The sequence below is a fragment of the Pelecanus crispus genome, chromosome 1 (assembly GCF_030463565.1).
Source record: "Pelecanus crispus isolate bPelCri1 chromosome 1, bPelCri1.pri, whole genome shotgun sequence".
Lineage (NCBI taxonomy): Eukaryota > Metazoa > Chordata > Aves > Pelecaniformes > Pelecanidae > Pelecanus > Pelecanus crispus.
In genome coordinates, this window is record NC_134643.1 from 15,123,006 (window position 1) to 15,141,166 (window position 18,161).

Here is an 18,161-nt window from a genome sequence, read left to right on the forward strand (position 1 = left end):
GGCAGTTTCATACATGACAGAAAATGGATCTACCTGCATGATCATCAGTGAACAGAGAACACAGCCTGCTGCCACTGCTTTACTTATTATTTTATATGCTACAAATACCATTTTGTTTAAAAATTTCCTTCTGAGATACCCTATTTCTAACATTATATGGCAAGAAAGAAATGCATGTCAAAGAAAAAAGATTCTACCTAGCAAAAAAGAAACATTACCCATGGAACATAACTGAGAGAGTAAATATTTAGAAAGAAAGCTTATTAAAAACAGCAACACCAACAAAACAAACAAGCCTTCGCCCCCCAAGTTACCTGGATATTTCCCGGAGATAAACAGTCTGCATTGCCTTCTTCAAATGAGGTTCAATATTTTTCCAGAGTTTGCGGGTGTCACGTTCATTTGCTGCACCAAGCCAGAATCAACTCTGTTAAACATTTAACTCACACAGCACTAAACTCTTATCTCTGACACCTGAACAGTCGCAGGCATGACATAGTAAGTCTAACACCCTGACTCTGAAATGCCGTATTAGGATGACGCACCATCATCATCCATTTGCAAGCACATGCTACCACACAAGGCTGTTTCTCTGTGGTTTATTCTGAGATACAGTGGGACAGTTTGGCAGAACCTCTGCTCTCATTTCCTCCTCTTAGCCTTGACAGAGAAATTACTTATCTCACTGCTTTGCAGAAGTCCTGGTGGTTGAGTGAGGGGAAAGATCTATAGGGGGAAGCAAGTTTTCACAGTATTTCTGTCTCATTTCCATAAAACACCACCAACAAATGTCATCTACTGCTTCTGCTGCAAATGCTGTCTACTGGGTGCAACTGGAATAACCAATGCTCTTGTGACCAGAGAAATGGTCACAACACAATGAGGATCAAAGCAAAGTCCTCCACAAAACCTGCAGGACGGCACCCACACTCTCATACACCTGCTCAAAATAAAGACAGAAGCTTACCTTCTCCTCTGACCACTGGTTCACAGTATTTAGAAAAATTGAGCACTGCCTATAGAAAGTAAAAAGTACAACATATTAAAAAGGTACTATATAGCTGATCTAGCTACAGAATGTAACAAGCAGCGTAATTCATTACTTTGCAAAACTAATGAATTATTTTTCAGTCCATAATTATGCCACTTGCTTCCAAAAGTTATACTGTAAAACATCACAACATTTCTGTAGATTAAAACACAAACAGAAGTAATGTATCACAGGTTATTTGGTTTTGATCTGAGCAAAATCTGGTTGCATTTTTTTTAAAATAACATATAATTAAACCTCATAAATGCAATAAAAATGTTTTAATAAACTTTTTTCACTCCCTTCATTTTCAGATAAAACTTTCCATTCCAGGAGCAGTTCAGCATGTTCAAAAGTAGGCCACACATACTTACACACACAAGCAGAAATTCTTTTAAAAAAAAAAAAAAGAAAAAAAAGCCCCTGCTAACACATTCCATATTCAAACAAACTCCTTTTGCCTAAGGTAAGATTGAGAGATTTTTGATGAGGCTGTAATCTAGATTTTTTTCTGTAGTGGTTAAATCAATATCACAGAGAATTTTGTAACATAACAATCCTCACATTTCATTCTCCTTTTGTCCTACTGCACCTTATTAAATCTCCGTACTAGTATACAGAACTCAACGCAATAACTTCCACACATAAATCTAATATAATTCCAGAACGTATTATTAATAATCCTGCATAATAACATACACATTTAGAGTGTATATTAGACACTACGGAGTTGTTCAGAAGCCTACAGACAGTTGCATGTGTCTGTCATTACCTTCTACAGAAGAGACTTGTCAAGCACAAAAAGAATTTAGGGCCCAATTACATAAATCTTTTCATCATGTTGGTATTTCACACACACACAAGCAGTGCCTCTAAAGCTAATGAAATTATTCTGATAAGCAGAGCAACTCAAGTACATGTCTGGAAGAACTGTGACCCTAGTTTCTATTTCTGTGTCCATCAGATTTCAGCAATCTCATTTAAATATAAAACCTGTATAGTTAACAGATAAGTTCAGCTGAAGTTTAGCTGTGTTTTCCGATGGAAATGCAGGCAGAACATTCAGATCATCTCACTAGCACTGATTTGTTCACTGGCCATATGCACTGATCAATTCAAACTTGCAAAATTGCCTTGTACACAGTATAGTTATTTAAATAATAATCCAATGAGCTAATAATTGTTACTGCCATTCAGCTTTTCTTATGCAAAGGTCACTGTCAAGTAATTTTTATTTTTATTCTGTTAGTTTGTTTGCTATTACATTCTTCAATTGATATATGGTTAAAACTCCTTTTTCCAAATATCTTCAGTGTATTTTTGTTCCCTCGGGCATGACTAGATTGCAGGGACTTTGACTTACCTATTCTTAAGTCCAAAAGAAAGACAATAAAAACATTTATGTCAATCCTTACTTCTCTAGGCCTTTGAGTCAAATTAATATGCTATGTTTCTGTAAAACTGCAACAGATCTGGCTTGCAGCAGTTTGGTTATCTTAAAATTTGAAACATTTTCATATATAGGAGTGTAAAATTTTCAGTTGATTTGCCTCCTACAGAGGATTTTAAGTTAAATTTCCCATGAAGTTGAAGTATAAATGTTGGGTGGCAAGTTACATTTAATAAACATGGGAAACAATAGAACTTGAGGTTGGACATGCTGAGACCACGCAATTGAAGTTATTCCTTCAAATGTTGAAAGCAACTGTCTGGCATTCCACTGCATAGTCCAGGAAATAAATACAATAGAAGGCTATTTAGGGATTACCAAGTCCACACAAACAAGACGGTAGCAATAAGAGCAAAGCCACATAACCACATATAAGAACTCGAAAAGAAGCACAGTGAGGCCTACCATTGCTTGAAAGAGTAAAATCGTAACTCTTACTTCCTCTGACTGAATTGCAAACAAACAAACAAAAAAAATCATTAACCAAGTCTCTAATGGAGTTGTCCCTCAAAAGCTGCTGCAGTTGCAGCAACTGTTTCTACTATACTTATCAGTAGGCGTAAAAGGTTTCATCACATTTATCTCCTTATCCCAGGTGAAAATAGGTAGCCTAGTGTTCTCAGTCACTCTCTGGTATCAAGGAAGGGCTTGAGCTCAAAAGCCCCAACAGAAGTTCTAGGCTAGGTGAACCACACGCAGACTGGCATCTCATTAGTGCAGCTTTTGATCCCTCTAATCAAAAACTACATAGCAATGGAAATCCTTTACAGCCACCAAAACAATTGCAACCTTTGTTATGGATTTTTAGGGAAACTGCATTTTGAGCTAACGCATTCTTAAGAGGGTAGATTCAGACTACGTATAAGGAAGCAATTTTTTACAATGAGGGTGGTCAAGCACTGGAACAGGTTTCCCAGAGAGGTGGCAGATGCCCCATCCCTGGAAACATTCAAGGCCAGGTTGGACGGGGCTCTGAGCAACCTGATCTAGTTGAAGATGTCCCTGCCCATAGCAGGGGGGTTGGACTAGATGACCTTTAAAGGTCCCTTCCAACCCAAACTATCCTATGGTTCTATGATTTTCTCTTTGTCCATACTCAACAATAAATCTAGACTTTCAGAGCTTATTTGGTAAAAACACCCCAAAATAAAACAACTCTAAAGGAGCTCATCTTACCAGATGCTGAAGTTCTTTCAGGTCCCTACAGACCATATAGAAGACACCAAGCAGAATATTGATATATGCAGCATAGAAATCTGCAGAATATTCTGAGGGATGATTCTGAGACAAGATCTTCTGCAGGTGTCCTGTTTAAACAAAAATAAGTTTTGCTTATTTAAAGCTAACTTAATAAACTGACCACATTTTACAAGTTAAGTGGAAAAACAAACTATGGTCATCACTAAAAAAAATAAAATCCAACAACAACTACACTGATTAAAAGAACCAGCAAATATAATGGAACCAAAATGTTACTTTGAGATGTTCTGGCAAGTGGAAAAAGACAAGTCTTTTAGAGGTTGTGTGAATATAGACTTTTACATTCCCATAGCTATTACCTACTCCAGATTCTGTAAAAGGTGTACTGCTAATCATGGAAAAAACATCTGGATGTTGTTTGACAAAGTATTATTCAATCCCTGAAAAGCAGATTAAAGAATTAGCTTACCTATACTGTAATCAGGAAAATACAAGGTGAATGGCTCAAAGCATCCAGTATTTGGACGGAACAGTTCCCATACTATTTCACTGAGCAGGACAACTGTCACATTTCTGTCAGTCTATACACGGAAGGAAAAAAAAAAAAAAAAAAAAAATGGAGTGACAGATAAGCAGAGAAAGAAAGAAAAAAATAACACTGCATGTTACAATATCTATGAGAAAAATTATGGTGACTTTTCTGTTTCACAAAAATCATCAAATGTACAGTTTAGTCCAGAAAGTTTTGTGGACTTTTCTGTTCCACAAAAATCATCAAATGTACAGTTTAGTACAAATTACTAGCATAGTAATAAAGCTTCAGCTGGTCTAATCAAGAAGCTCATACATTTGCAGATTTTCATAATTACATGAGATTTCTCTGCATCCCTTGCCATTTCACTGACATGTAAACTTTGCGGCATGATAGAGCTCTGGGACTAGACAATACCAAGTAGATTCCAGCCCTTTCCCAAAATAAGACAGCATTTTATTTCGGTAATTAAAGCCAGACTTTCAGAACAAACAGGAAGAGTTAAAAAGCGAAAAATCTCAATGCTTTCTGACACCCAGCTATCTAGTACTTTAAAAGGTAAGCTGGTCTTTAAAAACAAACAAAAAACATCCCAAAACAAAAATAGGATTAACTGTGTACTCTACCAACTTCATTCTTCCTTTTTGCAAGGTTTTTGCAACCATACTAAAAATTCTGCATAACAAAAGATGCTTTTAAATATGGTTCTTCAAGAAAGGCATTTCAAAACTATTGAGACACCTCAAGAAAATAAAAGGAAATATCCTGATTGAATTGACAATGCTTAATATGAGCTGTGAATGACTTGAAAGAAAAGTTTAAATGCTATTCCCCTTCCCTGAAATTCAGGGAGAATGTTCTTTTATTTACTCTTCCCACTTCTTGCCAAAGTGTCACCCACCTACATTCTTTACGTTTTTTCTTTCTCTATCTTTATGGAACTTTTTTTTTTCCCCTTTTAATGAGAGCATCTTTCTGTAGATTTCTTTCAATTGTGCTCCTCTCCCAGACTTCCTAGTATTTTAGCTGAGAAAAGTACTAAAGTATTTTCAGTTCAGTTCCTGATAGACCTTCCAATATGAAAAACTTAAGTACTTCCCACCATAATCCTCATAGAAATCAAGCATCCTATGACCCATTCTTTGCCAGTGATCCCCCAGTCCCATGAAATCTTTCACCACTAATGAAGTTTCTTGTCTTCTTTAACTCCAGGAAAGGAAGTGACGCAGTAGATTTGCTCCTACAACATTCCTCTGCAACATCAGCTGCACAACAGTTTTACAAAGCCTCAGTCCAGAATCCAGAATTTAAGCAACTGGAATCTCAGCATTCAGGAAAGCTGACAAACTTATTTGGAGGTTACTTTTGAATTTGAGGGTGTTTCTCTAGCATATTTAAGTCGTAGCCTATGTTTTTTTGGTCCCTGAACAGCAATCACACGCCAAAGTTTTCCTCCTTTCTCTCTGTCAGACAGGTTGTTTCTGCTTCAGTGACAGCAAAATCCAGAACATGGGCAGAACAGACAAATAGAGCCAGAAAATGCACCAGCTGCCAGGATTAAGAACATAGCTGTGAATTTACTTCATTCAGTAAACAGAGAAATCAATGTCACCAGCAGATTAAGAGTACCACACAAAAGTCTTTGAGATAACAAGTATAATTTCATCTGTTTAGATGTTCAGACATTTCAAAGTACCACCATCTTCTGGTTTTGCCTTCAGTTTCTTTTCAGAGAATGCACCATTCTTCCCTATTCCAAGGCATAAGCTTTGATACTTCACAATTGAGAGAGGGAAAGATACAGTGGTTTACTCCAATTAGAAACATACTCTGGCACAATTCCAGTACAAGTGTAAAAGCTCTCTGGCATCATAAAGCACATTCGCAGCTGCTGAGCTGTGCAGCTCCAGACACAATGAAATAGCTGGTGGGCTACTGACCATCCTCAAGCCAGCCACCATGCAATGTTGTGAAGCTTCACACTGGAGAAACTTGAGGAAAACAAATGTTTCCTGAGTTGCAAATTCATGCTTCTGACGCTGAATTAATTCAATGTGATTGGGCTCTCTTGAATCAGCAGCTGACTCAGAAGCAGACTTTGGATTCCCACACAAACATCCGACAAATGCTAAAAGGGGTTTTATTTATTTATACCATGCTAATAGGAGCTATGTTGAAGCTTCTCCTTATAGATTATAGTCTGCCTGAGATTTTTTTTCTGCAATTATTACAAAACTTTAAATAAAGAGTAGAAAAATTTCACATTCTTCTTAAAACCAAAAAAATTCTAGAAAAGACAGCTCTGTATCTGACACCAGCCTCAAGAGAATCTACAACAGATCAGATACTGTAAAACAAGATACTATTAAACAGAATTTAAAAAAAAATTAAGAGTGTAAGAAAAACTTGCCAATGTTTAAATTCGGGTTCGGTTTCTAATTTTGACCACTGCCAGTTGATTACTTGGGGGGCGGGGATTAATTTTGCAACTTTTCTCATCTAAAGAATCACTTACCTTGATCTGTGAGCCTAGATGGACAGATACCACATGTTCAGTTACTTTCAATACGCAGGACACATATGTTAATTTTTTTTCCAGGCACTTACCAACTCTTGAAGCCTAAGAAACGCTGGCAAGATGTTTGCTTCCATTTCCCTCAGCTGCTCTGCTCTATCCAGTACCTTTTAACAAAACAATGATCTTATTATACAGACAATGTCAACTTCCATTCTCATGTGGACTTAAAATTAATTTTTAGCTGCTGGAAACTCATTTCACCAATGGCAGAAACCACTTAAGTATCAAGACCCCTTAAGCAAGCAACATCAGAGAGATTATTGCTTCAGGTGTGCTTCCAGGAAGCCCAAGCAGTTCTGCCATCTAAAAAAAGACACAACCCCCAGGCAAGCAACATTCTCATGCCTCAGAGCAGTAAGAATTAAAAAGTAGGTATACCAGTCAAGAATATCACTGACAAAGTCATGATATCATTAAGAACCATTGAAACCTCAATTTTTGTCCAAAATTCTTCTTGTATTTAAAAATTATGTGTAGTACTGTAGCACTATATCAACATGCTTACTTTAGGAGAGCTATCTTTTCCCACTATGAAATTATTTTTCAGAAACAAATTAACAGCAGATATTTTCAAATACTTAGCTATCATCTGGAATTCACACAACTGAATTTTGAGAGGAACTTTTCTTGCCACAGTTTGCAGCCTAGAAATTTACAGGATTTATTGTATTGTATGCAAATCTCACATAGCATTAACAGATATGTAGCATGTGTACAGCTTAAACAGGAAACACTTTATCTAAACAACTAACATTTTGGAGCCTGGAGAAAAAAAAACAGGAGCTTGAAAACATGCACGGTTATCCTTTGGCAAAAAAAAATCGTATTCCCAGTACACTTAAAATCTTGACAGGAATGAAAAAAAGAGAATAGAAACACATTTCCTTTGTGTTTTATTTACTACTTGCAATAGAAATCCAAATTCTGAAGTTCATTACTTCTTTTGAATTACTGATGCTGAAAGAGAAAATACAGGTCCCTAGAAAATTATATTTTCTATCCTTTTACATTTTCTCCCCACACCAAAATATTGACATCTATCATTTCTGTTGCCCACAGTAAGAAAAAGAATTTTATGTGGACAACCAAGTAACATTTTATTGAAATGGAATTTCAAAATCACACCATACAGGAAAAAAACTGGAAGAGCAGTATCTCTCCAATAATAGCTCACACTTCTTGGGATTGTATTTAAAACTACAATACAACATATGATTTTACATTGACATCTGCACTTGGTTCATATAACAAACAACTTCAGGAATGAAAACTGCTTTACGTTACTGACCAAATAGAGGCTACATATTTTTACTAATAAAATACTGCTTACTGGACCCAGTGACATGTAGTTACCGAACACAAAGCTTTAAGGTCTTGGTCCAAGTAGGTCTTACTTTTTAGTTAAGCAGGAAACAAACTAGAGTTTCTACTTACAGCAGATAAAATATACTGTGACCCTGGCTTATGGAATATGTCAAGTGGTTCACAGACACAGCCCACCCACAGGCCTATAAATCCACGCCTTATTCTTTAGTTTTAATATAGATTTGTCACCCTTCAGCTTTTTTTTTAAAAACTATACATTTTAGAACTGCCTGCTGACTTACATTAACAACCGCAGCTTGTTACTTCTGTAAAGCGCTGAGTATTTTGAATGTATGAATGACTACAAGTTATACCTGCTCCATTTTTTCAGGTAGTTAAAATAAATAATTTTGTTTCTCAGAAGTAACCACAAGCATTCAGCACCCATGCTTGGGCTAAGAGAAACATTTAGATTCCTTTGCTTGAAAGTAAACATTTATCTTAATTTGCTCTGAGTTAATTGGGCTGAAATATTACATTATTTACTACCGAAATGAAACAGAATAAATTAGCATTGCCAGTTTATGTTACCAGCGTGCTGGTCTTCCATCAGTCTCAATTTAAACCACTATACAATAAATCCAGATGACACGGGTTAATATACATGAATTGATTTCCCTCATTCCTGTCTGTTCCCATGCAGAACAGAACTGAAATACTAATTTAATACTTAATTTTTCTGATTCAGCAACTATTTACATGATACAATTGAACCTTTCTAGGTATTTAATGCTTTGCTTTCTATAACCATTGTTCAAAAACTTTCTAATTTTCTGAGTGATACTAATTTTCATATAACACATGAAGCATTCTTTACTGATGTAGAACAGTTTTTTAATCCAAGTACTAATCTGAAGTTAAAATTTTACTATATAAAGTATTTTGTGAAATTCCCTAAAGGTTTAGTGCTAAATTTTGTTCTTAGGGAATTGTTGAAGGATGCCAATACCACTCTTGTGACGGTAAATTAAAATGAATTATCTATGTATAACTTCTTATCTATTGTAAGTACTGGTGCATTTTTTCTTCATTCAATTTTTAAGAAGTATGTCAAATTTATTAACCTCATGAGCTGTAAGAAACTGAGATAGTACTGTTTCCACTAAACATAATATGAAGCTATTTAACTCAGTGGTTAGGTATTTTTAAATGGAAATAAAACTTATTTAACTATAATCTGTGAAACAGAATGAAGAATGTTCAGTGTAATTATGAACTTCTTGTCTGACCACAAAAAAACCAAAGCAATATGCCCGATGACTGCTGTGAGAAACTTGCAGAATGATTACCCAGGCTCATTAAGTTTCCAATCTTGAACCACCTTTGTGTTTTCTTAAATAATCAATTTCACCTCTTTTAAAAACCCTTAATTCCTACTGCTGGGCTGAAATTTCAGTCCACATCTTTTGCAGGTCCACAATGCATATATACAGTTACATATCACTAATACTATGATGTTCATATTTTTAATAGATTTTTTCAACCACGTGAGAGCTAGAAAAAAAAAGTCATTCTGAGGAGTCTATGTCCTTTCTTCAGACCTCTTGTATACCTGAAATTTGTTTCTATGTTCACCTCTCGGCATGATAAATGCTGTTACAGATGCCTGCAAATTTAGAGTCCTTCATGTAGTTAAGATTATTATAGAAACAAAACAAAACAAAACAAACCCTAGCATTCTAGTACTACACTGATTCATATCAGAAATAACAGAAATGAAACTGGAACATTAAAATTATTACTTACAATGTATAAAGTTTGATCTTGAAGCTCTTGACTCGCAACAGCTTGTTTAAACAGACGTACAAAGTCATTGAAAGTATCACAAGGCACATGAGAAGTCTGTTCTGTCTCAGAAGAACAACTTTGCAACTGCATGAGAATTTCTTCTAAAAGAAGTCGTGAAGTAAAGTATTCCACACAGTTCACAAACACATGAGGAAGCTTAAGAGGATAAAAAAAAGATACAACTTGATTTGGCTTTTTCAGTATAAATACTCCAAAGTCAGTTTTTTCTTCCAGACAAGACAATGGAAGAAACCACACCATGCCAACAGAATATAGAGCATAAACCAAAAGAACTTGCCAAAAAAGAATGATTACTTATGTACCTAGTCAAAATATTATATATCACAAAGTCAAGATAGATCTGATGACTCCTTATACGAAACACAATGTATCTTCTAACGATGTTTAAAAATTGTGAACAATATATAGAAAGAAAAAACCAAACAGCGTTTAGTTCAAAGAAAAGTTAGACAATCAAAACGCATTACAGTATTGTAAAACAGTCCATTACAAATTACAGTGTCTAGATAACATGAACTGCTCAAACTCATATTACAAAGTAAGTAACCTAGGAGCACACTGCCCAAAATTACTCTGAATGTTTTTGGCATTCGCTGCATACAAATGATAAAATGTAAGCTTCTATATCAGACACGTGTAATCAGTCTGCTTGTGCAGAACATTTTTAGAAAACCAGATATTTTCAGAGAAAAGAGCATGTGAAAGAAGCAGAGTAAGAGATACATTTTATGGCAATGCATATAATGTCCTTGTAAGTACCAATTCAGTAATATTGAAAAGTTAAGGTCATTTGTCTATAAATAGAAGACACTACAGACTACAAAACAGCACCAGTATTCAAACATACATAAGGCAAAAAAGGTAATTTTCTAGCAACTCTATTTTAAAGAAATACATCATTTGCATAGCTCCATACTCTCTGCTAAGGCGCATGCTCTTTTTCACACTGAACATTAAAACCTCTGGAAAACATTAGTCATTGCAATACATATGCATTACTTGCAAAATTAAACTTCTGATACAGGAATGTGTTTGTCTATAACAAAACAAACAAACAAAAATCTAAGTACTTCATTCCAGTCTTTCTACTTAAAATACAATATACGGCATATGATTCAGCAGATGTGGGAAAGTGTGGGTATATGCTGGCAATCCACTCAAACAGTGTGTAATAAAAAGCTTTCTTATGATTTTGAACACTCTTGAAAGAAAGGGGCTATATCTCCAAAAGCACCTATTCAAAGTGCTGCACCTCCATAGCAGAAGGAAAGCTGGGTGCCTCAGATGCGATTCACAACACCACATTATGTAAGAGACACCTATACTTGACGATAGGATGTTCTGTAGAAACAGTTGCTGCTTAAATCCTATTCCTTTCCAGGGTCTGGCCACATCTCTGGGTATGTTGCAAGTGGGTAGCACAGTGTTAGGAGCACTGCACAAAAGGTTGCTGCATGAAAGAGGATCATGACCACTGTCTTCCACCTTTCTCCTTCTGCAGAGTTTTTAATGAAGGGGATTTTTGCATAAAACCCAGCCCTGCAGATATGTGATAAGTGCACTCTGGAAAAGCCAAAAGTATCAGGGCTATGAGAACACACAAGTGGAAATTTATGGTTTAGGCATGAAGCAAGCCCCTATCATTGGATTTAAATCCCTGAAGTACATGACTGACAAAAACATAGGCATTAACAGGTTTAGCTGGAAATTTCTGTGATGACACCCTTTAACTTAGGAGGACTTTAAAACATGTTTTGGGAAAAATTAGAACAAACAATAAAACTAGCTTGAATATACACATTTGCTAACAGAAAAAGTAGGGCCACAAAAGTGGCAAGAAACTAATGCTTAAGTCTTCTGCCACCACTGACCAGAGAGGGACTGAAATGGACTTAAGGCCATACCTACATCATTCAAGATGACTATTTTTGTAAGAAACATGCATTCAGCCACAATGACCCACTACTTCTATATAATTCAGATTCTCACATGATGTTTAAATAGTAGGTTTCTCTGCCTGCAGCTCTTGCAACTGAAATACGTCCATTCATGACAAAGTTCCTACCTGCTTCAGGTTAGTAAGATATAACAACTCCAGTACTAATCATCAAGGATATAACTCATCCCCCAGTAGACAGCATTAAAGTAGTTTTCTTCCTTAACAATTATGGGGAAGAGACTTTGTAGTCCCAGCTTCCTAGGAATGTAAGGCTCCAAATTCAAAACTGTACAATGAATTCTCAGTAGTTTCCACTTTGTGTATTCCAACAGCACCTCTCTTATCAGTCCTCCTTGACCTACTTCTTACTTATCCCTATACTGTTTTTTAAAAGCAGGAATCCCAAGGAAGTTTACATTAGATGGCAAAGCTGAAAAAGAACGTACAGTCCTAACATTTCTGAAAGTGATGCTCATACAGGAGGAAACAGCAACAGTACTGGCATGGGAGAATAAGATCCATCCCACCAGCAAAAGACCAATCATGCCAGCTGCTCTGCTTCCATTGCTGTAACCACCCCCACAAGGCATTTGCCACCATCCAGCTGGCTTTAGATATTGCTGAATGAGAAAAATGGCCAGTCCTTTACCCTGACTCATGGATGGCAGCAAATGCCCTGCGGGGGTGGTTACAGCAATGGAAGCAGAGCAACTGGCAGTGCAGGGGCAAACCCATCTGGGCTGCTGCATTGTGGCAAGATATTGCTGCCCGGGTAGAGAACCTGGTTGTAAAAGTACGTCACATAGATGCTCACATACCCAGGAGCCGGGCCACTGAAGAACATCAAAACAACCAGCAGGTGGATCAGGCTGCTAAGATTGAAGTGGCTCAGGTGGATCTGGACTGGCAATATGAGGATGAATTATTTATAGCTCGGTGGGCCCATGACGCCTCAGGCCACCAAGGAAGAGATGCAACATACAGATGGGCTTGTGATCAAGGGGTGGACTTAACCAAGGACGCTACTGCACAGTGTCCATGAATGTGAATCATGCGCTGCAATCAAACAGGCCAAGCGGTTAAAGCCTCTATAGTATGGAGGACAATGGCTGAAATATAGATACGGAAAGGCCTGGCAGACTGATTATATCACACTCCCACAAACCCGCCAAGGCAAGGGCCATGTGCTCACCATGGAGGAAGCAACCACCATATGACTGGAAACATATCCCGTGCCCCATGCCACTGCCCAGAACACCATCCTGGGCCTTGAAAAGCAAGTCCTGTGGCAACACAGCACCCCAGAAAGAACCAAGTCAGACAACAGGGCTCATTTCCGAAACAACCTCATAGATACCTGGGCCAAAGAGCACGGCATTGAGTGGGTATATCACATCCCCTATCAAGCACCAGCCTCCGGGAAAAATCAAACGACACAATGGGCTGTTAAAGACTACCCTCAGAGCAATGGGTGGTGGGATATTGGGATATACATTTAGCAAAAGCCACCTGGATAGTCAACACTATGGGATCTGCCAATGGAGCCGGCCATGCCCAGTCAAAACTTTCACGTACTGTAGAAGGGAATAAAGTCCCTGTAGTGCACGTAAGAAATATGCTGGGGAAGACAGTCTGGGTTACTTCCCCCTCAGGCAAAGGTAAACCCATTCATGGGATTGCTTTTGCTCAAGGACCTGCATGCACTTGATAGGTAATGCAGAAGGATGGGGAAGTCCAATGTGTACCTCAAGGGGATTTGATTTTGGGTGAAAATAGCTAATGAACTGAATTGTATGATGTTAATTGCCATATAACATTGTATGGCATCATTTTTATGGGTGCTGTATGCCATATCAGCAGTATCACAGTAAAAAACACCCAGATGAATGAAGAATGAACTTTAATAAAACCAAGCAAAGTGCAGCAGTGATGGAACCAGAACTGGCTTCAACATGCAACAATCCATTATCACACCCAGGACGGGATTTCTCCTGCCCCGAAAAACTGTTATGACAGATGGAGCTCAAAGTCATGGACTAAAATTAACTCAACAGACATTTTAGAGGGATGGCCTACAGACTAACGGAAGGATATCTGTGTATATATATCAAAAGACAGGAAAAGTGGTGGTGATTAATTGCAATTCATTGGAAAGGGTAGAGACCTGGGCATGACATAGAGGGTATAGAATAAAGGGTGGATACTGTCCTGGTTTCAGCTGGGATAGAGTTAATTTTCTTCCTAGCAGTTGGCATAGTGCTGTGTTTTGGATTTAGGATGAGAATAATGTTGATAACACAACTGATGTTTTAGTTGTTGCTAAGTACTGCTTATGCTAGTCAAGGACTTTCCAGCTCCCAATGCTCTGCCAGGTGCACAAGAAGCTGGGAGGGGGCACAGCCAGGACAACTGATCCAAACTGGCCAAAGGGCTATTCCATACCATATGGTGTCATGCTCAGTATAGAAACTGGGGGGAGTTGGCCAGGGGACAGTGATCACTGCTCAGGGACGGGCTGGGCATCAGTCAGTAGGTGGTGAGCAACTACATTGTGCATCACTTGTTTTGTATATTATTATTTTCCCTTCCTTTTCTGTCCTTATTAAACTGTCTTTATCTCAATCTATGAATTTTACTTTTGTTTTCCAATTCTCTCCCCCATGCCACAAGGGTGGGGGAGAGTGAGCAAACAGCTGTGTGATGTTTAGCTGCCTGCCGGATTAAACCACAACATCTGGCAATGTCAAGCTTAGTAAACACAAGCACACCTGGAGAATTGGTTTTATTACATTAGAAAGTGTGAATGGCATCCGTTTCTTAGGGTTTAAACTTATGATGCTTATCAAGCTGTGTTTGGAGGATCTAGAACAAATTAAAGTGCACAAAATTCATATTTTCAAACAGGTTCTGAAAATATAGTATTAGAAAGGACTATCAGCACACTTTTCCCATTTAGAGCTGATCCATTAAGCAAAAGAAAAATAATTTATTGTTCAGGAATTAAATCAATTGTTCCTATGCAACACTGCTCCAACATTTTAGAACTCTTGCATTGTCTCTTTTTCAAAGTTTCAGATTTTCCTGGTTCTATAAGAGGGCTGATTGGAACTAACCAAATTTACTGCAATGACTACAACATTCACCTCGAATCTGCAAAAACAACTATCGGTATCAGAAAGAATGGCAGTTGCCTGGTATTCAGAGAGCGATTTTCACCATTTCAGACTCACTTTTTTTTTTCCCCAGCAAACACGTATAGCTTGTATGTTTGCTTTAAATGCTTCTAAGAACTTTACTAAGTTTAAGCTCTTAGGCTGACATTTAAATAGATCATACACATACAACTGAATTTGATTAAAATGAGTTTCTTAACACAAAACAAACAAAACAAAATTCCACTGCTGCAAACTCTTCTCACTGTTCTTCATATACTCTCTCACTCTTTTCATATACAAGTAAAATTAGTTTAAAAGACAATTACAGGAAGATTCAAAAAAAGTATAGTATAAGTAACTCTCAGATTGAACTGTAATCACCACAGGAGTACTTACTTGTCACTGGAGCTATTTCAGGTTAAGTCAAGGGAACGAGCTGAACAAAATTTGGCTCCTTTTTTTCTTTTTTAAACTTTCTCAGAAAAGTTACTGTGATTTATATTATATCTCAGAATGTACGACTTCATTTTATCCTAAGTGCACTAGTGAGAAGAGCAATCGTTTATCAAGGGTAAGTGGAGGACAAGAATCAAGAAGGCAGAAATGGCTGAGGAAACAAACCATTTTGAGAAAGTAGAAGCTAGTTTGAGGGACCGTCTGTTACAAATAAATTCTAAACTCAATATCCATTGTGAACATTCTTACCTGTAAGGTGTTTAGAAGAGTTTGCATCACGTAAGTCTTTCCACTAGATTTATGTCCGTAGATAAAGATGGATGGAAAACTAAACTGCTGACGCTAGGCAGGGGGGAAAAAAAAAAAAGTTATTGCTGTTTCAATTCTTCTTCTTTTTCATTCAACAGATGAATCTCTTATCAATGAAGTTTCCCTGCAAAAGAAAAGCTATCTCTTAAACTGAGGCATTAAAACATAAAATACACCAATTATTATGGAATCAACATGATCAAGTTTAAAGTTTCATCTTCACTGAAATGCTGGGAGGGTAAGTTCCAAGAGTCAAGTATTCACATAAAGCTACCAGTGAAACTGCTATAACATGAGGACACTGTTTTTCATTGGAAAAACAAAACAAAACAAACAAACAAAAAAACCCCCAAACCAACCAAACAACAAAAACACACACCATGAGAGAAAAGCAGTGGGCTCTTAATTCAAATTAGTTAACTGAAACAAAATCTTGGCAAGCACAAATTGCAAGCTTTACATTGTCCTAACTTCTGCAAACACTACAAACTGCTTTTCTTTCCATCAGCACCAAACAGAAAAGAATTAAATGGTTTGGTGGAGAATATGGTAAATGAGCTCGCTCTTCCCTCACAAGGCAATATTTGAGATAATACCTCTATTTATTTAATGGTACCGATGCCATATGTTTCATGGATTTTTTTTTTTTTTTAAGATGCAAGGAAAATAATTAACTTGTTCTTTTTATTTAATTCTGAACAGGTACTTATTTTTATGTTTTTCTCATTTCTAAGAATCTTGTACCCTGACTTAAGGAGTGAATACAAAAATAAATTTGACAAACAGTTTTTATGAAAAACAATAATCAATTAATCCAAGATGAAGGCACTCTTGTGCAAGATATGCGGATACTCTAACCTGCATGTTTAACAAGAATTTAAGTATCTGGGTTTTTTTAAGAAGACTTGTTGCCACTATACTTGTAATAAATATATAAAACTTAAATGCTGTAATTTGACGTAATTATTATTATCTATAATTAAAGGCAGAACCAGAAACAGAGAGTAATTTCCATTTTGTTAACTGACTGTAAATGGATATATCAACTGCTTTTAAGTTTGGAGATAAAAATCTCCATTACTTTTACCACAGCTTTGCCAAGCAGTAACAGAATCAATTAACAAGCCAGTGATTTCCAAATCTTATGGCCAGCAACAGAACTACCAAGAATCAGACCAATTTCATGTACTTATTAGACTTCAGGCATGCAGATATTAGATTAACAGGTCAAAACCAAACAGAATTTCTACACTGCCACTGAAAAAAAAAAAAAAAAAAAATACCCCAGAACTTTAGACCAGGGAAGAAGACAGACTCAATTCCTGGTACTAACTGGCAAAGATGGAACAGTCATGGAGAAATCAGGCTTCAGACACAGCAAGGCACAAATAGCTGTAAGTTTGTTTGGGTCCTTCCAGCTGCAAAACAGCTTTCAACCTTCAAACTTACTAGAATATATCTGCTAAATACTAATGTTAAAGATAGGTAACAAAAAAAAAAAAACAAAAACCCAAAACACAACACACCAACAAAGAGACAATCAAAGTATGTTCATAATGACATCACAAAAATGCCCTTAAATTTCTACTCTTTCCTCTGAGACAGCAGAAAGTCTTTGTTCTAGTCAAATGTACAATAAAAAAAGCACTACCTCTCCAAATATTGACAGCAACATGGACACTTGGGATTCTCGACAAGGCACCAAACTTTCCAAGTGAAGCAATGTAGCTGCTGGGTACACTGGATGTTCGAGATTAGGCATCTTGATGTTCCTGTAGTTAGTCACCTAAACATTCATGTCCCATTTGAGGTGCAGAGATAAGAAATAAAGCAATCTGGAAAATAAAACGTTTTCATTATCATTTGCTGTCATATATATAAAGGAGGAAAACAAACAGGAATTGACATAAAATCTAAACAGACATTCTAGCTCAGGATAATGGCATAATTATGATAAGACTTAAAAGACTTCATCAAAATCAAACTTTACTATGTAAGGCGTTACACAGACATTTTCACACCAGACAATCCAAAAAAATCAACTAAAAAGGGAAAGGCATACAGGGTATGAGCAAATCAATACAACAAAGAATTGTCATAGTTTAGTTAACTGGAAAAATACAGATTTAGTTCTCGTTTTATACACATTTAAAAGTAGCAAGGGAATAAAATAAGGAAAATAGATTAGTCACAGATCATCACCTCCTTGGACAGCCAATAAACTAGGATTTACAAGTAATAGAGAAGAGGTAGGGCATAAGAAAAGATGAGGATGACAAAATAATAGCTCTTCAGATGTTAACAGGAATACTTACTGCAGCTTAAAAGCAGCAGAGGC

General features: G+C 36.8%; 1 protein-coding gene across 1 annotated transcript in view; it reads right to left on the bottom strand.

The window, feature by feature from the left end:
* ORC5 (origin recognition complex subunit 5) overlaps positions 1–17,603 on the bottom strand; it is a 78,078-nt gene extending 60,475 nt beyond the window's left edge. The window contains exons 1-8 of the mRNA XM_075712727.1: positions 17,475–17,603; positions 15,764–15,856; positions 9,902–10,099; positions 6,820–6,894; positions 4,150–4,261; positions 3,657–3,787; positions 968–1,016; positions 315–405 (exon numbers count right to left, since the gene is read on the bottom strand). Of these exons, the coding sequence (XP_075568842.1) occupies positions 315–405; positions 968–1,016; positions 3,657–3,787; positions 4,150–4,261; positions 6,820–6,894; positions 9,902–10,099; positions 15,764–15,856; positions 17,475–17,585 (860 nt within the window). The 5' untranslated portion in view covers positions 17,586–17,603. The remainder of the gene's footprint in view (positions 1–314; positions 406–967; positions 1,017–3,656; positions 3,788–4,149; positions 4,262–6,819; positions 6,895–9,901; positions 10,100–15,763; positions 15,857–17,474) is intronic.
* Between the last annotated feature and the right edge of the window lie 558 nt (positions 17,604–18,161).